Source organism: Bacillus rossius, chromosome 1, assembly GCF_032445375.1.
Source record: "Bacillus rossius redtenbacheri isolate Brsri chromosome 1, Brsri_v3, whole genome shotgun sequence".
In the NCBI taxonomy this organism is placed as follows: domain Eukaryota; kingdom Metazoa; phylum Arthropoda; class Insecta; order Phasmatodea; family Bacillidae; genus Bacillus; species Bacillus rossius.
In genome coordinates this window covers 230,256,777-230,281,524 of record NC_086330.1, presented here as the reverse complement: position 1 = coordinate 230,281,524, position 24,748 = coordinate 230,256,777, and the positions used below count along the sequence as shown (strand labels likewise).

Below are 24,748 nucleotides of genomic sequence, written 5' to 3'. Positions count from 1 at the left end.
CATTTTATTTTCAAGGTCAAATGTTTATATATTTGCTACAATATAAACACAGTCGAAGACATTATAAATAATATAAGTACTCTTTATTGAGAATTAAGTGTGGGGAAAACAAAACATGTGTCATCGAGTCATAAATAAATGACTGGTGTTTTGAAAAAAAAAAAAGTAAACATTCAGAGCATCCCTATACAGAATAGAAGAATGAATGAACTGTCTTCTTTCTAAATAACCAAAAACGAGAGGGTACCAATTGGACAGGTCGAGAGCTTAAAGAAAAAGAAGAAAAGTGGAAGCCTCTCCTTGCAATCAAAGTGCAGAATAATGAAGAATATGTGAGAAGGATTTACTTTTTTATCTGTTCCATATTACCAGAGGATTGAGGGGAAATAGAAGGATAAGGGAAGGGATGTATGGTAATTTATACTTGAGTTTCATCAGATTAGGAACACAGAGAAGATCCACATGCTGACTATATATATTGACGCCACCCGCCGTTGCTCCTCTCGTCGCACAGGCCGTTATGCATCATCAACACCTGCCCAGAAGCGTGTGCGATGAATGCGCCTGTGCGCGCAGCGTAGTGCAGGTGTGAGCAGTGCGCGAACGCTACAAAGATAGCGACGCTACCGGCCACATTGGCAGTATCACTCCGCCGGGTGTGGCAAGAAGTTTTCGTCGAACGAGGCAAAAGGGTTTATGTATTTATTTCAGGGACAAACTAAAACTTGTAACAGCTTCCAATTACTTTTCTGATCAATACAAATTGTTCAACGTGCGACTATGCTGTATAACTGGCCGCTTCTGTTTTCGCGTGCTATGCACTTTTTAGCGGCAAGGAGCATCTCCCTCTGGCCTGGCACTGGGGAGATTGGCAGTCACCGTCAGGAACTCACAGAGGCTGGCAGCCTCCACGCAACGCGGAATTAGCACTTTCACGTGCAATTGGGCATGTAGTGAAGACGTCCGCCATGTCGGTAGTATAGTACTGCACATCACATACACAGTCAGCACTATTACATCTACGCCTTGAGTGTCAGGGTTTCACGTGTGTGCTTTAGTATTAGCTGCAGGGACTTAGTTCCACACTGAAACGTCCACCGCGTCACTCATCGGAAGAGACCTTCACTAGCAATGTAATCAGTGCCGCCACTAGGAGGGGCCACATTAGTGCAGAGACGTTTATAGGATAGCAGAAACGGGCAGGAGTACGATAGCACCTTTTATCTCATGCCAGTTTTAATAAACCACTATAAGTTATTTGTATATTCTTCTTTTTACTTAACACGACGTCCTGGGTAGCCTGAACAACCCAGGGAGTCATTCAGTCGGCACGCCTCTGCCTCCGGTCACATGGCCGAACCGAACCCTGGGACCCACTTATTTTCCTTAAGGACTCACAGTCTCTACAGGGAGGGGTGTGTGTGAAAGAAAATTGAGCTTCGGGAAAAACTCAGGAGGGAAAATCAGATTTCTCTCTGGAAATCTGGAAAAATCAGGAAAACTCATTATTAGCTATAGAGTATGACAGCAAACTTATAATTTTGGTAATATTTTTATCATAACAACATTAAGTTCTAAAAAAAATACCACACTGGTGAGTCACAAATTTCACGAACTAAACCTAAAGAAACTGAACAATATACATGACATTCTTTACACCAATGAGTTGCATCATCTTTCGAGGAAAAGTTTGTGATACTTTGGAAGACAGGCTTTTAATGTAGTGTCAGGGTTCGTACGGTCCTTAGTAGTCCTTAAAAAGTCCTTAATTGTTACTTAAGGGCCCTAATAAGTACTTATTTTGTCTGGTGGTCCTTAAAAGTCCTTATTTTGTTATACTTTATTCATCAAATTCACGTTTGTTTTCTTCATTCTTTTCAAGTATGTAAAATAATATTTTGGAATGAGCAGCGTCAATAATGTCTAGAAATTTGTATCGTGTATTTGACCATGATGTTTTGTGTACGTGACGTGTGCTGTCGCTGACTCGCTGTGTTGCCAAACGTGCGTATGTTCTTGTAAATGCACCAATATTTATGGTACTCAGGACACTATAATTTAAATCTGGTATCTACCTTGGAGGTTTAATTTGGTGTATGGTATGACAATTATTGCGTCTTTGTGGTACCGTACGAGACCCTACAAGGTCTGGCAACACTGTGCTGTTGCCAACGTTCTGCGTGTGCACTCTCCGCTCTGTATTTTGATCCACGTGTGTGTGTGCATTTTTACGTAGGCCGAGGTGTAATGTTTGTGCGCTAACATGCCGGGAAAGTGCATTTTTAATAATTTATGGCTTGATAAAGAAAGTTATAAATTGTGGCTGTCCCGGGAAATGACAGACAAGCATAAAGCAAGATGTCGGCCGTGCGGAAAAGTTTTCGATATAGGCCGAATGGGCGAATCGGCCTTGAAAGCACACATGTCAGGTGAGTGTAACATTTTCATGTATTTATTAATATTTTTAAAATTAATATTATACTTCATTATACATAAGCTTGGTTCACTTATCGACTTTGAACAAACACGTGGTTTTCAATGCTTTAAGAGTATTACTTATGCAAATTATAAAGGCATACAAGACATGATTGCTTGTATCATTAATTTTTGTTAAAAGTAAGAAAACTATAAAGTATTTTTAATATGAATTACTACTTAAAAAGATTTATCAATATTATTTCTCAGCCGATGTACTTGGCCGAAAGGATAACCTCCGAATTCACTTTACTATTTCAAAACGTTTTGAAAATGATTGTCATACAATACTATATTTTTTGTAGGGGCAAAACACTGTTCATTGATGGAGGAGAAGAGTCGGTCACTAGGATTAGGTGATTTTCTGTCGGAAAGCAACAGTGCTTGAGAACAAAACTGATACAACTGCTTCCACCTTAACTGCTACAACTCCAACTGTTCAAGCATGTGATTTGCCAACCGTACATCAAAGTACTTCTTTGGATTCCTTTGCTTCTAGAAAAGAAGTACTTGATGCAGAAATTTTGTGGACTTTGAAATGTGTTCAGAGTCACTTCTCCTACAAGTCATCTGAGGAGTCTTCAAAACTTTTTTCCTTAATGTTCCCAGACAGTTCAATAGCACAACAGTTTTCTTGTGGTGAAAAAAAAGTTGCATATTTGTGTCATTTTGGTTTGGCACCCCATTTTCAAACACTTCTATTCAAGTATTGTCAAGAAATCAGTCACTACGTGTTATTGTTTGATGAGACATTAAATAGAAGTACTCAGCAGAAACAAATGGACATTCACATTAGGTTCTGCCACACGGATAACACAGTCCGAACACGGTATGTTACATCAGCATTCATTGGACATGCCACAGCGGAAGATTTGCTGAAGAATTTTTACTGTTCCACACAGAAGTTGGATTTATCCAAACTGATTCAATTGTCTATGGATGGACCATCTGTAAACTGGAAGTTCTACAAATGTTTCCACGAAGACCTCAGAAAAGAATATAATTTTGAATACATGGACATTGGGAGTTGTGGTCTTCACATTTTGAATAATGCATTCAAGAAAGGTGAAACAACCACAGAGTGGCATATATCTTCTGTTCTTGTCTCCCTTTATTCATTGCTGAAAGATGCCCTAGCAAGAAGAGAAGACTTTTTAAAGGAATCCAAAACACAGAAGATGCCTGTGAAGTTTTGTTGTTGCCACTGGCTAGAAAATGTTCCTGTAGCTGAAAGGGCATTTATAATTTGGGAGGATGTTTCACAGTATGTCCAAAAAGTTGAAAAGGGGACTTTGCCAAAAGTGTCATGCAAGTCATTTGGGATTGTAGCTGAGGCAACAAAAGACAAACTAATGACAGTGAAGCAAATTTTTTTTATCTCATTGGCAAAAATTGTAAAACCATTTTTAGAACAGTACCAAAGTGACAAACCATTGCTGCTTTTCTTTGCTGATGATATTTTACAGCTAGTTAAGAAGTGTACACAGCTGTACAATGTTCTGAAACCTGCACATATTGATGAGTGTGTGTCTACTGTTGATAATTTGTGTAAGTTTAATTTTTCATGCAAGAAATTCCATGCTTCGCCAAGTGATATGAGTTTAAGATTTGTTGCCGACAAATTGTTGAAAGAGAAACTCTTCAAGGAACATGTAAAAGAAAAGCAAGCAGTTGTTTTAAAGCATGAATGTCAAAATTTTATTTTGACTATGCTGAAGTGTCCAGTGAATTTCTCCCTTGTGCGAAATGCTTCATGTATAGACCCTTCTCTAATGGCTAAAGATTCTGTTGGCTGCAATAGCAAAATGAAAAGCGTTCTGACGTACTTTGTCCAAAAGAAGAAGATTTTGCCTGAAGATTGTGACGAGATTTTTATTCAGTTTGGAGACTTAATGGAGAATGTTGTCAAACATTCACACTGCGAGTTTTTGAATTTTGACCGGAAAGAAGGCCTAGACACATTTCTTAGTGGCTTCTTTATAGGCGTAGCATATTAAAAGGTTTAGGATGTAATTAAAATGCTGTTGATTTTGTCACATGGACAAGCTTCAGTAGAAAGAGGTTTTTCTGTGAATAAAGCTTCTGAAGTAGAGAACTTGAAAGAAATCTCATTGGCGTCCCGTTGCACAGTTTATGACTACATAATGTATTGTGGTACCATCTATGATGTTCCAATAACAAAAGAGCTTAGGATGTCAGCTTCGTCTGCTCGATCCAAATACATGCAGTACTTAGAGGATCAACGTGCTCAGAAAAATACAGAAAGTGAACAGGAAAAGAGGAAGGTAATGTTTGATCAGCTTGAAAAGTTTAAAAGGAAGAAGATGTGCTTGGAAGAAGTCTATTGATAATCTTGCACGGAAAGCGGAATCTTCCAGAGACATAGGACTTTTCATTAAGTGCAATACAATTAGAAAAGAAATTTCTGAAAAGAAAAGGGAGCTCTCTGATATTGTAACCGAAATAAGTGAACTGTCAAGAGTGGTGAAATAGTGTCAAGTTTTTTAGTCCATAATGTTTTATAATTTTTTTGCACGAGGAATCTTTTTTTTTAACAGTGTTCTACTACTTATGTAAATAATTATTAGGGTACTTTTTTACTTATGATCTCTTTCTACTGATTGGGAACTAAGGAGTTAAATAATCTTCTGTGTGGTAAGTACACAAGATTATATTTTTCTTTTCAAGTTGTGTGTTTTTGTTGCCCATTTTTTCTGCTGTAAATTTTTTAAATCCTGTAAAAAGTTCTTAAAAATGCTTTTAAAAAGTCCTTAGAAGTCCTTAATTGTCATGCTAGCAATGGAGTACGAACCCTGTTTTAGCCAAATTAACAAAAACAAACTTTCCATGAATTTTAGTGTCTCTAACAAATATTAAGTTGATTGTAACAAATAAATACTTTAATCATTCATATTTAGTACTTTTAATGTTTTTAAATTACTCATATTCAATATTTTTATTTTATTTAGAGACTAAAAATAATAAAATAAACTTATAGTGAAAAACTAATTATATCACGCTTTTATCATTGAATGAACTAAAAATTTTAAAAATAAAATTTATATTTAATTTTTTTGTCCAACAGCCAAATAATCCATCAAAACTCTGTATAACTAAAAACGTGGGGTGCTCTTGTCTTTCATTTTCGTAATGACTATATCATAAAATTAGTGATAGGACATTTAAGACAAATGATATCAAGCACCCCCTGGGCATTTATCCTGGAGGGGGAGGGGGGGGGGGGGTAGTTTTGCCTGCTCTTGCAAAAGTGTGACTGTGAAATGTGTTTGATATCAAAACTGTGTTGAATGAAACACTATATTTTTAAGTGATCTTATTGCTTGCATGAAGGCCAAAATAAGGGCAGTGTACAGCATACAGACCTCATATTCAGATATGATGTATCGGTATCGGTTAACCCCATGTGCAAAATTCTCGGGCCACCCCCCCCCCCCCCCCCCCCCAAATTGTAAATTTCTGCAAGCCCCACTTGCGAATCCTATATATTTGTGCCCCTGAAGCATCCCATTACTAATTTTAAGTTCATTATTGTTATTAAGTTCATATATTCATTTTCGTAATAATGACTATATCCTAAAGTTTTTGTATTGACTATAGCCTAAAATTAGTGGTGGAAAATATATTACAAAACATGATGTTATTACTGATAGAAAATGTAAGACAAATGATATCAATCACCACACGTTTTTAGTGGATTATTGATTGTTCGACAAAAAAATTAAATTTGAATTTTATTTTTTAATTTTTAGTTCATTCAATGATACAGTGGAACCTCATTATTACGAGTACGGCATACTACTAGACCTTCGTTGTTACGACAGTTTTGTAATGCACCGTCATTTTGACTACGCATATCATACTAAATTAAACCGTCTATTACGAGCACCTCCTGGTTGGCCCTTTCGTAAGTACGAGTGATTTGAATGGCATCTTCAAATAAATATAGTTTAAAAAACTAAAGAAACATGCTTTTAAAGATTATCAAACTAAAAAGTAAAAAATAATTTTAAAATTAAATTTATGACAATAGTATATAAGCAATACTAGTATAAATGAGAAAAAAGCTTGAGGCGCTTTGTGCCATATTTTTTGTATATTAAGCGCCCCATGCTTTTTTCTCATTTATACTAGTATTGCTTATATACTATTGTCATAAATTTAATTTTAAAATTATTTTTTACTTTTTAGTTTGATAATCTTTAAAAGCATGTTTCTTTAGTTTTTTAAACTATATTTATTTTTAACTTTTTAGTTTGATATTCTTTAAAAGCATGTTTTTTAGTTTTTTAAACTATATTTATTTTTAACTTTTTAGTTTGATATTCTTTAAAAGCATGTTTTTTTAGTTTTTTAAACTATATTTATGTATAATTATCATAGGGAAATGAGTTACCGACACTACCTATTACCATCTGAGATAACTATTTGGAGTTTCAACGTCACAAAGAAATGGTAAAGTCTCTACGAATCATTTGCAGTTAGATGTATGGATATAATATTAGAATTTACCGGGGAAAAAAAAACATTTTTTTTTTCGGCGTGGCCGGGAGTAGAACCCACGATCGCTGAATCCGAAAGCTGACGTCACAGAAGTCGCGCGCCTTAGACCGCTCGGCTAACGAATGTAATGAAATGGGTGGGACATTTTACAGTGATGAGTCACTCACTCTTAGTCGAAAGAGTTACAGACGGACAGACAGAGTTACAGACGGACAGACAAACATACAGGTGAAGCTAATATAAAGCATGTAAAAAGGAAAAACACTGTAAGTTGAAAAAATAATGTTCACGCAGTAAACACAGTTGCGTGGCAACGCGGAAGCCAGACGGACTGGGTTCTTAGCAGGTAGAAGCAAGGGGAGGAAGGACTGGTGACAAACAACATGCGCTCTCTCTCTTTCTCTTTAAGGTGCCAGTTGCTTCCCCTCCTAAGTCGGCAGAGGGGTAAATCTAAAAATAGACCAGCCAACACCCTTCCTTTCTTCCTTCGCTCCTTTTTTTTTTTTCATCACTTCACATACCTTCCCTCCGTGACCATGAACGGCGCCGGTCTTTGTATCAGGCCATTTTATTCACGATTAAATAAAAAACTATTGTAGATACAAAAAATTCCATAGAGACACTTTCTATTCGTAATTTAATTTGCTACAACTTTTATTATTTGACACATTTTTACTATAGTGCACCATTTTCAAGTTACAGTGTGAAATTATGACTGTTTGGACGGTCCAGAATCTAACTTGACTTTAATTTTTTATATTTGGTTATTACGAGTACTCGTTACGAGAATTTTTGCCGCCGTTGTCAGCTATCGTAGTAATGAGGTTCCATTGAAGTTTTTTTAACTATAAGTTTATTTCAGAGTTAACACCACCCAGAAAACATTTATCCCGCTATAAACATTCATCCCGCTATTTACATTTGAAAACACTACTGACACCATTTTGGAATGAAAGATCAGCAGTACATCACAGATTTGTAACAATGCACACAAACTACACAATCTTTTATTTCATTGTCTCCAATGTACTTTTTTTTTTGTACCACTGCGGAAATTGATAGTATAGATATTCAGCACTTGGGTAGTAAAACTTAAAGTGATACTTATTGTATTTTTGATCATGTATTAAACATATGGGACTGTGGGAATGGCTGTCAGCTGTGGCGTGGGCGTTGCGCAGACTACAGCGAGACGAAGGTGATGCGCGTGCTCAACTCAGAGCTGGCGGACACGCTGGGAAACCTGCTGAGCCGCTCGTGTGCGAGGGCCGTGAACCCCGCACAGGTGTTCCCCGGGTACGACACCAGCCTGCTGCCGTCCCTCTGCGGCTCCGAGGGCCAGCAACTCCTCGAGTCTCTCGCCCACTTGCCAGGTGAGCACGCTGGAGGCCCATGCCCTACCAGCTTAAACATGGCAGGCATTGCAGTGAGCTGGTGGGTTTTCTTGTGGTATGTCTCTCAATTCTCTATTCTCATCTCATCACCTCTTAATGTTTTAAATGGCCCTGATAGGTGGTTGGCTGTGAATTTAAAACAACCTCTACTGATGTCCTTTTTCATAATTGGGTGTGACAGTGACTGCCGTAATGTTGGGCAGTGGTTGTGCTTTTATTTATACACTTATTATTTTTTAGAAAAAAAAATTGTGTTAGTAGCAATTTTTTTTATTATTTTTCAAACAAGTGAACCATAGTAGGTCTAAAGAATGCAAAAAAAAAAAAAGCCCACTTAACCTTCGACACATCACGTGGGGTCTTTCTGGACCCCACGAAAATGTTTCACTTCGTAGCATTCATATGTTTAGCCTGTGACTTATGTTATTTTAGGACATTTCTTTAAAATGTGTTTTAGGTGCTTTGTTCAAATTCTGGAAATGTTTGGTTTCAAAATATCTGTGTAATAAATATTTTAACTTTAAGTCTCTTTCACAGTGCACTTGGGGTCTTTTGTACCCCCACTCAAAGATAACTTATATCTAATGTATAAAATTAATTTTCAAAAAATTTATCTTTATATTATTGCTTGAGACAACGGAGCTAGAAATAACTCTACTGGCAGTTCCTAAATGAGTAAACAGATAGCGCTAATGGTATCCTCTTGGCGCATCAGCTATCGCAACTGCTCGGCAGTTGTATTTGTACCCATGAGTTTTGTTGCGTGGAGTGATTGTGTTACTAGTTTTGAACTATCATTATTTAGCGTTATATTTTACAAGTTGTGGAGACGTGATTATAAAATTGCATATTCTTTAGGAACAATATATTCCACGAAACATGAATCGTAAAAGAAGAATATAGAAAAACATAAAATATGGATGAAGAAATTATGTAAGTAGCAGTACAATTTTAGTGCGCATTTTATCATTCAAAATGATGGCCTAGGCTGCTTATATATTTTTTATTTTACGAGCAAAAGTTTACTAGTGCTTTCAATACATTTTATCAATAGGATGTGTTCGCTTTGGGCATCTTTGTCGTCGTGCCCTATAAAAGTTCAAAGCAGATGTAACAAAGTGAGCTTGTTTTGACTCATAGAGAAAGCGTCCATTTACACTCTACAATGTTTTTTTCAAGTGCCATTTGCTTTTCTCGGGCGGTGGATCGTTTTTGATGTTCTACGGTTTGAAACATTTCATACCTTTTTTGTATAGCCTACTAATTTTCACAGGCATGGGAAGTTCATAAAAAATCGTATTCTCTAGCTACATTGTGTTCAGTAATTTTTTTACAATAATAACGTTCAAACACTTCACTATTTACAATATCTGATGCAAACTCTGGAGGTTGTGTGTTTGCTCTCGGTCGTGTGCATTATAGTGGTTTTTGCAACTATCATTCCAGAAAATAGTTGAAGTTCCTCAATGTCCATATTTCCAATTCCATGCCCATAAATTTGTTGTTCTTTTATAACGCCAATGCTGTTTCTAGGAAAAATTCAAAATATAAATAAATTATTTTATATTATATTATATATATATATATATATATATATATATATATATATATATATATATATATATATATATATATATATATATATATATATATATATATATTACACTTATATTGTACAGCATAAAAATAGCAATAAACAGACCAATAAAAATGTCCATCCCTGCATTCGAGTATTAGTAATAAATACAAGAAACTTGTTTTGGTATATTATACAATGCCACTTATTCCTTCCTTGCAAAAACTAAGATACTGTATTTTGTTCACAGTAACTATCTACAGTGGGCATCCGCTCACCTTGAAAATAAGGGTAAATGTTTTTGTTTATTTCAGAATTGAAGGCAAACGCCACTCCAGTGAAGAAGGAAGAAGTATATTACTAAAGATGTTGCAAGAGATAAGTGACAGTGAAAATATTTCAAGTTCAAGTGACAGTAATCCAACAACTGAAAATGAAAGTGATGCACTTGAAGATGAAGATTATCAAGATGATGCTTTACAAATATCAGATGATGACTCGGAAATAGAAAGTAACTTGTCTGGCCAGTATTACATAGCTAAAAATGGAATGAAATGGTTTAGGGATCCACCAACACAAAGGCAAACGTTGAAGCACAATATAGTTCGTGATAAACCTGGAGTGAAGTGTAATCGCCCGGGTTCAGTAAAAGAAGCATTTGGGACATTTGTGACACCAGAAATGGTCAGTACTATTGTAAGGGAAACTAATAGAGAAGCGGAACGAGTTATGAATGATTGTAATATATCAGATGCGAACACTGAACATAAAATATGGAAAGATACAAACGAAATGGAAATTGAGGCTTACATTGGACTATTGTTGTGTGCTGGTGTGTATCGTGCTAACAGAGAAGAGCTCAGTGAGCTATGGAATGAGGAACATGGCAGGCCAATATTCCGAGCTACTATGCCCTTGAAAAGATTCAAAGAGATAACAAAGATGATTCGTTTTGATAATAAGGCAACACGTGTGGCACGCCAACAGGAAGATAAACTTGCAGCTTTGCGTGAAATATGGGATACATTTGTACAGAAACTTTCAGAGTCATATGTACCTGGTTTTGACATGACAGTTGATGAACAGTTAGTTGGGTTTAGAGGAAAATGTCCTTTCCGTCAGTACATGAAGAGCAAACCAGCAAAATATGGCGTCAAAATTTGGTGGTTATGTGACTCTGATACATCTTTTCCGCTAAATGGCCAAATATATCTGGGCAAGCCCACACACGGTACGAGAGACCAAAACCAAGGCTCTAGGGTTGTCAATGAACTAGTCAGAAAATGGAAAAACAAAGGACGAAACATTGTTGCTGACAATTTTTTTACTAGTATTCCTTTGGTTCAACAGTTATTGAAAGAGAACACAACATTCGTGGGGACACTGCGTAAAAATAAGGTGGAAATTCCTAAGGAAATGTTGCCTCATAAATGTAGAGAAATCCATTCATCTGTATTTGGTTTTGCTGGTAATCTAACTATGGTGTCATATGTGCCTAAAAAATCCAGTTCAGTTATACTTATTTCGTCAATGCACCATTCCACAACTGTACAAGGAACTGAACAGAAGCCGGAGATAATAATGCACTACAATTCAAAGAAAGGAGGTGTAGATACACTGGACAAAATGGTGGCTACTTATAGTTGCAAACGTAACACAAGGCGCTGGCCACTTTTGTTATTTTATAATCTCCTGGATGTTGCTGGTATTGCATCACTTATCGTTTGGGTATTTTATAACCCTGAAGATTTTGGAAATGTAAAACACAAAAGGCGTCATTTTTTGTTACAACTGGGACGCCAGCGTGTTCATCCATACATAGAAAAAAGGCTGCAGAATGGTAAATGCATTCAGAAGGGTGTGAAAAGTGGCCTTCTTGCACTTGGCTACAAAAAGCAAACATCAAGTGAATATATTCCTACAAGTAACAAGAGAAAACGATGTCACTTGTGTCCAAGAACCAAAGATAAAAAAATTAAATCTGTGTGCAACTCCTGTGGATACAATGTATGCAGCTCACATAGTGAAAACTTTGTCAAGTGTTCTAGCTGCGCTGCAGAGAGTGATTGAAAATTATATTGTGAATATAAAAATCGTTTTGTATGTCTGCAAATTAGACATACTATATAATTCAAGAACAACAACATTGTGTGTTATAATGACATAAATATGTTATTTTGACAGGGACATTTCAAATGATTGAGAAATATGACTAAAAATGTAAAAATCATTAAAACTTTCTGTGGTTGTCCACATTCTTCCAAAGTGAAACATCTAAAATGTCGTAAAATATTATGAGTACAAATATGTAAATCACTACATGGCGTATTACATATATAAAATCTCAAATATTATTGGGGTCCTAAAAGACCCCATGTGCCCTAAAATGTTGTTGTAACGTGTAATTAGAACACTGGGTAGTGTAACATTAAAATAGATAATAAATACATGGCAATTTGTAACATTACAAGATATGTGCAACTTATATACATTTACCCACATTTTAAGTTGGGGTCTCAAAAGGCCCCAAGTGCACAGATATGTAACAAAACTAAGGTGATTTGTCGAAGGTTAACTCGGTACATGTGATAAAAGTGAAATTTCTTTGGCAATTCAAACCTTGACTTGTAGTATATTGTTTAAGGGATAAAATTGCAGAGAGAGAGAGAGAGAGAGTGAGAGAGTGAGAGAGTGAGAGTGAGAGTGAGAGTGAGTGAGAGAGTGAGATAGTGAGAGAGAGTGTGAGAGAGTGTGTGAGAGAGTGAGATAGTATGTGAGGGTGTGTGAGAGTGTATGTGAGTGTGTGTGAGAGTGTGTGTGTGAGTGTGTGTGAGTGTGTGTGAGAGTGTGTGTGAGAGTGTGTGTGAGTGTGTGTGAGAGTGTTGAGAGTGTGAGAGTGTGAGTGAGAGTGTTGAGAGTGTGAGAGTGTGAGTGAGAGTGTTGAGAGAGTGTGAGAGAGAGTGAGTGTGAGACAGAGTGAGTGAGAGTGAGACAGAGTGAGAGTGAGTGAGACAGTGAGAGTGAGACAGTGAGAGTGAGACAGAGTGAGTGAGAGTGAGACAGAGTGAGTGAGAGTGAGACAGAGTGAGTGAGAGTGAGACAGAGTGAGTGAGAGTGAGACAGAGTGAGAGTGGTGAGAGAGTGAGTGAGAGTGGTGAGAGAGTGAGTGAGAGTGGTGAGAGAGTGAGTGAGAGTGGTGAGAGAGTGTGAGTGTGAGAGAGTGTGAGTGTGTGTGTGAGTGTGTGTGTGTGAGAGAGAGAGACAGTGTTTAAAACATGTATTAACAAAATAATTATTTACTTAAAAATTACTGCTCAGGATATGAATAATCAATCAATAATGATTAATTAACAATAAATGTTACTGTTGAAATAATCACACCAGGACCCCTACTAAAGCTTAAAACCATTCAAACTACGGTTTATATACATTTTAAAAAGTAAATCACATTTAATAAATGTTATTCTCAACCACATTTATAATATTACTTAGTATTACTCAGTAAAACCATTATACAATTTAATAACAAATGCAGCTGAGGTTTTTTTGCTTTTATTTCTTTTTCAAGTATATAAAAATGTTAACTATTTTGTATTTTTTAGAAATTTCATTAAACTAGGAATAAATAAATTGACATAAATTTAAGAAAATTATTACTCACTTTAAAATAACAGCTCAGGATATCAATAATTATTGATAAATCAATATTGATTATTTAACATTGTTTGCTTTACTGAAACTTGGTTTAATAATAATTGTATTAATTCGCATTACTTTGATGATATATATTTGATTTTATGAAATGATAGAAATGCAAAATTAACACAAAAAATAGAGGTGGCGGGGTTTTAATTGCTATCAACAAGCAGAAATTAAATTCTGCTTTCGCGATTAAGATAACTGAACATCATGAAATTGAATCTATTTGGGTAAAGGTAAAACGTCACATACCAACTTCTTAATACTTGGCAATATTTATATTCTTCCTGATACTTCTACGGCAACCTACCAGTCCTACTTTGAAGATCTCGAAGAAAAATTTACAAATTGTCTAGATAACATTATTATACTTGGTGATTTCAATGTGCACTGGTATACACTGGCTAAATTCTCAGCCTAAACATCTTTTAGATCTTTGTTTTTCTAATTTACAATATTGTCTTGTCAGCAAATCATTAGAACCTCTTGTTACGGAAGATATTTATCATCCTGCTATCATAGTTAATATCCAAATGAATATATTAACAAGGGATGTTAATACTACGTCTTCTTATCTGGACTACAAAAAAGGTGATTATTTAAGTCTATTTATGGCCATTAAAGAACATGACTGGTTTACAACATACAAATCTGATGATGTTAATCTAATGGTTTATTTTCTCACTACTACTTTGACTAATTACATTAAGAACTACATCCCGAATAAAATAAATAAAAAATCCAGTTACCCACATTGGTATTCCAAACAACTTATAGAAACATTAAAATCCAAAAAAATTTTCCATAAGTTATATAAAATAAATATGAACCCCTATTATTATGATTTATTTTCTCAATATCGTAGAGAGGCCAAAAGTCTCATTTCTCGGGACAAAAATTTTTGGCTACAAAATCTTAACAATAAAGTGGAAAAAAAATCCAAAAAATTTTTTGGCACAGTGTAAAAATCATGAAAGAAGGATACAGATAGAAATTATCTCTTAAAATTATTGATAAAGTTACCAATGGCCAAGTACTTATTGCTAACAGTTTTGCACATCATTTTTTTTGGTATTTATGTAACTCCTACAAATAATTTAAACTACTCAATTTCTGAAAACAGTAAGTACTCTATTCCTATGACTACCATATCTGAGAGCCTTGTACTTTGGGGAATTAAATCCTTCAAATCCACTATGTCAACTGGACCTGATGGTATTCCAAATTTTATTTTAAAAGGATGTGCTATTATTCTGGCCCCTATACTTCATTTTATTTTCAATACTAGTATAAATAGCGGAATTTACCCCAAAAAGTGGAAAATTTCAAAGGTAATACCTGTACATAAGAAAAAGAGTAAACTTAATGTTGCAAACTACAGACCGATATTGCTTTTAAATGGATTTGCTAAAGTATTTGACAAAATTATATGTAAGGATTTTGAACTAAATCTTAAAAATAGACTCTCCGACTGTCAACATGGGTTTAGAAATGGGAAATCTATTACTACTAATTTAATTAGTTTTGTTAATCCAATCTATTCAGAAGTAATAACGCGGGGTCAAGTTGACGCATGTTACTTTGACTTCGCCAAGGCTTTTGACACGGTTAACCACTGTATTTTACTAACAAAATTATCTAATATAGGATTAAGCAATAAGTATCTAAAGTGGTTTAATAGCTATTTATTAGGTAGATTCTTTTATGTTTCTATTAATAATATTAAATCTGATCTACATATAGTTAGTTCTGGTGTTCCCCAGGGTGGAACACTATCCCCTCTTTTCTTTAACATTTTTATAGACGACATTATCAAAGTATTACAAATCTCTAATTGCTTACTTTTTGCTGATGATCTTAAGATTTACAGAAAAATTTCTCTTCATCTAGACAGACCCGTATCAAGCCTCTGCGAGGCCCCTGGCATTATCCCGAAAAGAGGCCCCTTTCGCAGGAGTGAATATACCTCAAGCAAAAAACAAGGGGTTCGGGGTCCTTCCCGGAAAAATTTGTATTTCAAGGTGCAAATTGGCGCTATTATAGGTGTTTTTAAAACCAAAATATTGAATATACATTTGGAAGAATTGCAATATTTTCTGGTGTTGTTAATTTTTACACGAATAAATATTAATTTGTATTACATTAACTTAAGTTCAGTTCCTGTGATAGAAAAAAACAATACAATTCCAAAGGTTTTTTCAATAAAATATATGTTTTACATTGAAAAAAAATACACTGTAGATCTTTCACTATATATTTATTTATTTATTTTATTTATACTTATACTTAACAGAACTAAGTATTATTAATGTTTATATCAGATGACATCAAAACATGCAGTAATAATTAACCTATAATTTTTTTTTAATTGTTCAAGCTGCGACTGATTAATTTCTGAGGTTATATTGAAATCAATTAATGGTTTTTAATACTGTAAGCTGTAACAATACCAATTTTTATTTCAATAATGCAAAAAAGTGTTAATGAAAGATTGAACTTCAAAATCAAGTACAACTTCCCCTTTAAGCACTAGCACCAAAGTCTACTTCAAAGTTTTCAACCTCTTGCACATAATGTCTATGCCTATCAATAATTTAAATAGGCTTCTTTCTACATTTTTTTAAGGCAAAGTCTTTGATGACATCACTAAAGTCTAGCGTTCTAAGTATGTCACATTCGATACTGAGGATGATCAAACTGTTTAATCTTTCTTGTTGCTTAGCACTTCTTTTTATATTTTTAATAATCTTCAGTTTTGAAAAAGATCGTTCACCCGAAGCATTTGACACCATCATTGATAAGAACATTCTCAGAGAAATTTCCTCATTGGGAAATGTTGGCAACAATCCATTTTCATACAGATGATGATAGATGGCTTGTAAATTCAACTTCTTTGTAGGAGTAGATCGACACCCAACATCATCACCTCCTTCCAAATTTTCTTCGTACATTACAATATTTCTTTCCCCTTCTGCTTCACCAGAGTTTGCACAATCGGAACCATTATAAAGGTGTACAAACTGCAAAATCTCTTTATTTTCTGTAAGATAACTTTTTAAATGTAGGCATTCTTCAAGAAGCTCCGACTTGTTTACATCTTGTTTGTATACAGAAGCAAAATAGTCGCAACACATTTTCAGTTTGTCTTCTTGAAGATCAATTAAATCCTCCAGAAATCCGAATATCTTCATAACTCTTCTGTATGCTTCTGTGCGTATATTTAGATTCAATACCAATGAATCTATGGTTGGAAGGTAGGTCTCAACTCTAAGTTTATCTCTTCCTTTGAGAATAGTATCTGGGTTGCTGCTGTTGTCGAAAGATGTAAGTCGAGTGCTGCGTCTATTTGTTCTGTCCTCAGAATTCTCACTATTAGTGTTTTCAGTTGATGCCAAAGCGGAACTTTCGTAGCTGTCAAAACTGCCTCTTTTCTGTTCAACATATGATTTTAGAGACTCGAGAACTTTAACAGTTACTGACAGAGTAAGAGTAGGTTTTTGCAGGACTGTGTTGACCTTGTTGATTCTTCCCAAGATATCATTCTAAAAGTAAGTGAGAAACACTGTCTCAAATCTTTCCATGCATTTCTTCAAACCCGCAGCTTTTAATTTCGTGTCAGCATACTGCTCGGTGTCATTTCAAATCGCATCCAGTACTGACTCAATCACTTCATATCCTTCGCTCAATGCTAAAACAGCATCAGCCCTAGCTGACCATCTAGTGTTGGAGAATGGTTTTAGCTTTTTACTTGAATCAGTCATAGCAGATAGCAAAATGTTCCATCTGCTAGTTGATGCTGAAAAAAAGTTGTACAGTGAGTGAATGAAGTCAAAATATTTTGTCGCATTTTGGTTGCTTTCTGCTGCTACTACACCAACAAGATTCAAAGAGTGGGAAGAACATGGTATAAATTATGCTAGTGGGTTTTCTTGTCTGATTCTTGCTTGCAAACCAGTGTATTTGCCACTCATGTTTGATGCATTGTCGTGTAATTGTCCCCGACAATTTTCAAGAAGAATACCACAGTTTCTCAGCAAACCAGTTACTTCTTTGAAGAGTGTTTTGGCTGAATGCCCTTTAATGGCAGTGAATTTCAAGAACCTTTCAGTTGTTTCACTATTTATTACATATCTAATAATAAACGTAAGTTGATCAGTATGTGCTACATCAGGTGTGGAGTCTACACATATCGAGTAATACTTGGCCTCCTTAACCTCTATAACAATCTGATCAAACACTTTTCTCCCCATCATTTCTATGAATTCATCACATACAAAAGACGACAGGTAAGAAACATTTTCTCGGCTTGTATTTCCATATTTCTTTATATGTTCTTTTAAAAATGGATCATATTCACTTATCAACTCAAGTGACCCTAAATAGTTCCCGTTATGTGGATTACCAAATTTCTCTTGATCTCCTCTGAATGGTAAACCTCTTTCAGCTAAAAACCTTATGACAGAGACAACTCTAACCAAAACGTTCTGCCAATATTCACATTCCTTATTAATTTCGATCTGGAGTGCTGTATCAATTCTTCCTACTTCTTTGCAGCATCTCAAGTACACTAACATATTATTTCTATTCTCCTTCCCATTTTCGTGGCCAGTTAGAGACTGAGTTGCATGTTTCCAATCGTTGAAGCCTTCTGAACAGAAGGGACTGGAAGAATTAGAACCAAAGCAATATACTCGACCAGATGATGGTGAATACAGTAACCATTCACGCCTGATTTTCTCCCTAGTCTGAAGCTCCCGGAAAAAAACATGAATGGACGCAATGTTCGTGACTCAATTACTTTTTTGCTATCTTGTGAACACTCATATTTACGAACAGAATCAATAAAATTGTGGTTGAAATTTTGACAGCATGAAGGGCCTTTCCTTATCCAATATTCTTGAAGTTCATTTTTAGAACCTCGAAATAACTTCCATTGTTCTACATCTTTACCTGGTTCCATTTCATCACAACTGCGTATTTCATCTTTTTCATGTGAAACTGAATTCTGAAGGTCAGAAATAGTTGCAGGAGAGCTGTCGGGATAAGCTTCTTGAACATTTACGAGTGGGGAGGATGACGGTGACGGACCAGGAGATGAAACATTGTGATCAACTGGAACTTAATTCTGAAGGTTATAAATAATTGAAGGAGAGCTGTCGGGATAAGCTTCTTTAACATTTACGAGTGGAGAGGATGACGGACCACAAGATGTAGCATTGCGATCAACTGGAAGACGATCTGAAGAACTAGAAGCGAGATCACTAATTAAGCCTAAATTTATTTCAGCACCAGAAACAGTTTAAAAAATGAAGTCACTTTTGGTAAAGATTCTATAAATCGTTCACTTCTTTTAGCCTTCTGTCTTTTATGGGCACCACTTTCATAGATACGTTTCATGATTGCGATTAAGGAGCACTTTCAATCTTCTAATAAATTCCCACAGTTACATGGTAGACTGTTCACCTCAAAATAAATTACTTGATTTAATCATACAATCCAAATAAGAAAATTGCAATACATATATATAGACACACACACTATTTGGATCGGAAAACTACATAGGACATTTGCCTATCTGTGCAGATAAATGTATTGTATAAACCAATGAATTTTGGAAATAAACGCCTGTCAAATAGCTACATGAAACAATAACACAAGAAAAAAATTTAAAAACTTCGAACAGGAAAACTTAAAACCCAAAACCTTAGATATTCTTGCTGTGAACCTTCACCCTAGCCAACTGTTTTTTATGTTAGACTCCTTCGCGAGGTCGAGACAACACCAACGAGTCTATCATTCCCCCCTTTACAACTATTATGTCAAGCCCTGTGACTATGTGACAGCGACAATACAGACTTGTGTCAAGTGGTGACTCTAACGGACGAACACAAATACCCATGCCTTACCCAGGACTTGAACCCAGAACCGCAACCACCCGCACCACAATCAGGCGCGCTACGGAGACCGGCAACTCGGTCACTATGCCACTACTGAAGGATGTGCAAAACTTTAGAAAAATAAGGAAAATACAAATTTCTTAGAATCGCGTTTTTATATACTGTTAAGTAATTATATGACTTTGTCTTTTAATTACTAAGTAATTATATGACTTTGTCTTATAATTATTTATATACCCCAATCCAAACAGAAAATTACAACATGTTCTATTATAGTTTCTGTTATATTTTCGGGTAAAGAAACTGTAAAACCCAGAAGCCCGTTATACAATGGCTCGGAAGCGAATTCGTATCATAAAAACACATGTAAAAATGTGTTCTAATCCTGTAAATAATATTTTAATCGTAATCACTAGAAATACCACATATTGTCACACACTGCACATTTCTCCTCTCTTTTTTCTGCTTCTCTTTTCAGTTTTTTTTTTCCTATTATATTTCCAAACACTAATGGAGGTGATGTGCTGATGTACATAAGAAGTTGACGTAGATTCAACATGAATTTATAAATTATATACGACAGAAATGTTTGTTAAATGCTTAAACATGTGTAATATTGTAAAAGCATAACCTTTTTAATTTATTTTGTAATCCTTATGACTTGTCCATTATCTTTGTACAATTGGGTATGAAAAATATCCTAAGGATGCAATAAAACAAACAAACTATGTTTTCAGGTCCGCATCCGAGTTATTTCGCTTTCTGCGTCATTGTAGAACGATCTTGAAAACTACTACGGAAGGGCCTCATATGAATAAACAGTAGTCTAAATTTCTCATGCTATTGCTAAGCTCAGTGATACAAATCACCGTTACTGTACACACATTTTACAAAACGGCAATTTATTTGTAGTAACAACACAGAAAACAAACTTTCTCTTACTCTCATAGCCCAGCGCAGAACTGTTTCTTTACCTTTGAATATATATATATATATATATATATATATATATATATATATATATATATATATATATATATATATATATATATATATATATATATATATATATATATATATATATATATATATATATATATTCAAAGTTCTTTACGCAGTAGATCGATTTCTCGATAGGTAAAACGCGCATTGTTTAAATGTACTGCCAACAGAATGCGCGCAGTGCAGCTGCACGCTGACCACCATTCGACAGCTAGCTGCTTGATACGGTTCCTTGCTAGTGTGTAATGTATAAATTATTAAAAACGAATAATATATATGTAAGAAATTATGTATCATCGAATATTTTTTATTCCTCAAGCCGGAACAAGAAATATTTTTCTTGCAATAGTGTATTGTCACACACTTGTCACAGACAGAACAATTGTAGTGTGTGTTTTCTTTGGCGATGGTGATTTATTTGAGCAGACTGAGGCCCCCTGGGGGGCGAGGCCCCCGGCGGCCGCCGGGTGCGCTTATACGTTAATACGGCACTGCATCTAGACTGTAAACTTCTTCAAAATGACATTTCATCAGTTTTCAAATGGTGTAAAAGAAATCTTGTCGACCTTAATAATTATGAGAAAACTACATGTATAACCTTCTCCAGAAAACATCATATCATTGCTTCTGATTATAAACTTGGTAATCATGTTTTCTTGAAGTAAGTTTGTGTTAGAGATTTAGGTTTCTTACTTGATAATAAATTGTTCTTTCATAACCATATTGAATATCTTAGATCGCAATGTAATAAATTGTTAGCGTTGATTAAATATATTACTTTCAATGCCACTAATTTTGATTCTATTGTTAGTTTATATTTAGCTTTAGTAAGATCCAAGATTGAGTATGCCTCCGTGGTCTGGAACAATATCACAAAAACAGATAGTGACAAACTAGATAAATTACAAAATAAATTAATCAACATCATTAATCAAAAGACCAACATTACCAACAATTCCAATACATAGTCTATCCTCTCTCAGATCTTTAACTCTAAGAAGAGAGCTATTAGATGCCCTTTTTATCTATAACTGTTATACTAATAAAACAAAATGCAATTATATTCTAGAAAATATTGAGATTAAAGTACCCACCTATAGCAGTCGACAGGCACCCTTCTCCTTAGGTAAAACAAATGATATATTATACAGAATTATATCAAATTTTAATAAACATGGTTGCTATTTCTCTCTATCAAAAAATAATTTAAATATAAAACAATTTTTCTTATCTTAATTTAAATTTCATATGTTTAAGATTAATGATGCTACCATATTTAATTTTTTTACAAACAAGTTCTTGATTATCTTTATTGTTGTTATATAATTATGAAACATGTTCTTGTTTATCTGTTAGTTGCCTGCTGTGTTGTCTTGTGTATGTGTTATTATAGTATTGTCCTCAATGTTATTCATTTTGTTTATGTGTTTGTTTTGTTTATGTAATTTTTTATGTTTATCGTGCCTACCACCCATGGCCTTATGCTGTCGGTAGGCACGTAACAAATTTATAAATAAATAAATAAATAAATAAATAAATATATTACTCACTGTTGAAATACTCATACCATAAAGAAAATGTGTTTAGTAAATGTCAAAGCTAGGATTGATTATAATAAATTAGTTTATTAAATTTATATATTGTATAGGTTAGATGTGATTGAACATTCTAATAGACTGATTTTGTATTTCTGCAAATATCACCTCATTGAGTTATATTGCAACAGATTCGGCCAATAGGCTACATAGACATACTCCAATGCATTCATAGGCATTGATAATGTCTGCCGTTGAATAAATGAACAATGTCAACATGTTTGCCGCTTCACAAGGCGAAAACTAAACAGCTCAGACCTACCTTGTTACATTTCGTTATATGAAATAAAAAGATTTTCTTACTTTTTTTATTCGTGTTTTATTGTCCGAAAGACGAAACAAACGAATCCAATCAATTTCAATGTTTTACTCACTCATACAACACATACATTCGCCTGTCGAATAATGCTCGCAGCTCGGGTGATGAAAATTAACAAAAACAAAATGTAGCTTACATCTTTTAGTAACCTTTTACTGTAATTATACGAAAATCAGTACGGCCTCAAACACGGCCGCACCTGGCGAAAACCCGCGAGCCGCAGAACGCGCCCTCCGATCGACCAGCGACTGGTGAAGTCCTGCCACCGTCTCCTCCACGCAGGGAGGAGAAGTCACATGACCTCACCGACCAATCACACGCACGCTTCATTCACACTACACATCACAAGCCAATAGGAAAACAGAACACACATTGAAAACAGTTTTCTACACATAGAGCCAGGGACTTTACATTCTCTCTCTCTCTCCCACACTGTGAGACAGCAGTTATCACACATTTCCCACAACCCGTGGTGAATCCCAGCTTTTATCTCGGTTGGCGGGGAATCACTGTTTCTTTCTCACTCACACTTACATGTCTCTTATGCCTCTCTCTTTTTACACATCACCCCAGACACAGTCCCGTGGTGTATAATTATTATGCAACATGTTAATGAAAATTAAGAACAGCAATCATAATACAAATTACTTTACAAAATTAACTTATTTAGAAAAAACCTGAAAAAGTAGGCCAAAACAGGCAAACATCCAGTACAGCGACTTATTTGTGAATAATTACATAAAAAATACTAATGATTTAAAATGTTTGTTAAAATACAAGGTACATTCTTAAAACACATATCAAGTGCAAATATCAACCCTTAAATATATAAAAACTGTAAAATATCATTAGAGAGACTTTTTAAGAAATGTTTACATTCATAAAAATAGTTAAAAAAGAAAAACATTTAGCTAGGAGGGCAGTGGTCTTGCAACATTACAACCTCACTACAGTTTTTTTACATTATATCCATATTACCACAAAGTAAAAATAAAAATAATATTCCACAAATGGGATTAGTTTCAAAATTTTCTGAACTAGCATATTCTTATTTGGACTTAACATATTTATATGCTTGAGGGCTCATCATTATAATATGTTGTGTGATTTAGTTAATCAAAAAATAATTTGTGACAAAAAATTACCTGTCAAACCAAAGCGTGAAAAGCATTATACCAGCAAAACAGTTTAGTTACACAGCTAAAACAATACTCATACAACACTGTTTAACAATACTGATTTACACAAGTAATTAAAATAAAATGCGCTTGAAAGAACACCATTTTCTTGCGAACATGGCCAGTGGCTCGGTGCACAATAATAAGCTCGAACCCCGTTGTGTTTCCCTCTGCCCAAGTACTCCCTTACAAGTCGTGTGGCATTAGGCGCAGGTGGGTCCCTACCGCCGAGACTTGCCTATCCCTGCAGCTTGGCCGGTTTTAACCTGAGCCGCACGCCCTCACGTGGAGCCCACTCAAGGGAACGAGGCCCGACGAGTTTTCTGCTCCGTCCGCAACGTATTCTCTGTCCTTTTTGTATCAGTAATTGTTTTACAACAATGGTTTACGAAAACGCATTAAAATTCGGCCTTGAATTTTAACTCTCCTTGCACCCAAAAAAGTTTCACTTCAACAAGTAATATATTTCAGTTTTTGAAACATAAAAAAAAAGAAGTTTTACTGTTATGGCCATTTGAATTATCATGTTATCAAGGTTTTAATGTTGGCCTACCAAAAATAAAATAGCAAAGTGTTGGCATGCTTCAAACAAGCTTTCTCTTCATCCAGTAGCATGTGCTAGACTCGACACGTATATATACTTGTGTTATGTTGTGGAAAGTTAAATTATTATTCTTGGCTTCTGCATGAAGTTGTCATAGGGGAAGGTACCATGCCTGAGCATAAGTGGGTTATAGAGTTACGCAAGGTTAGCTTCAGTTTTTGAAATTAATTGTTTGCAAAGTTTGTATTTTAAGTACTGGGCTATTACGAGTAGGGTCAGGTGGGGTAATTGGGAATCAGGGATAAATGGGAACAGGCGCCACTAGCGCTGACGTGAGGGTTTGGAGAACCAAAGAGCTGAGTAAACTATTAGTAGTTCAATATCTCTATGAAGTGGTAGAACGAGTTCCCGCTTTTTTCCAGTCTTCAGCTGACAGTGCTATGGTAAGGTTAGAAACAGTGCAACAATGTTTTGAAAATGAATTTTACGTCCGTCAGTTAATAGCGCCTAGTGACTACGGATTTCACATGTAAGTGTCCTTCACTGTA

At 35.1% G+C, this 24,748-nt stretch overlaps 1 protein-coding gene across 2 annotated transcripts in view; it reads left to right on the top strand.

Moving 5' to 3' along the window:
• LOC134527347 (methionine--tRNA ligase, mitochondrial) overlaps positions 1-24,748 on the top strand; it is a 91,286-nt gene that overhangs the window by 62,792 nt on the left and 3,746 nt on the right. For both annotated transcript variants that reach the window (XM_063359949.1, XM_063359948.1), the window contains one exon: positions 8,178-8,369. In XM_063359949.1, the coding sequence (XP_063216019.1) occupies positions 8,178-8,369 (192 nt within the window). The remainder of the gene's footprint in view (positions 1-8,177; positions 8,370-24,748) is intronic.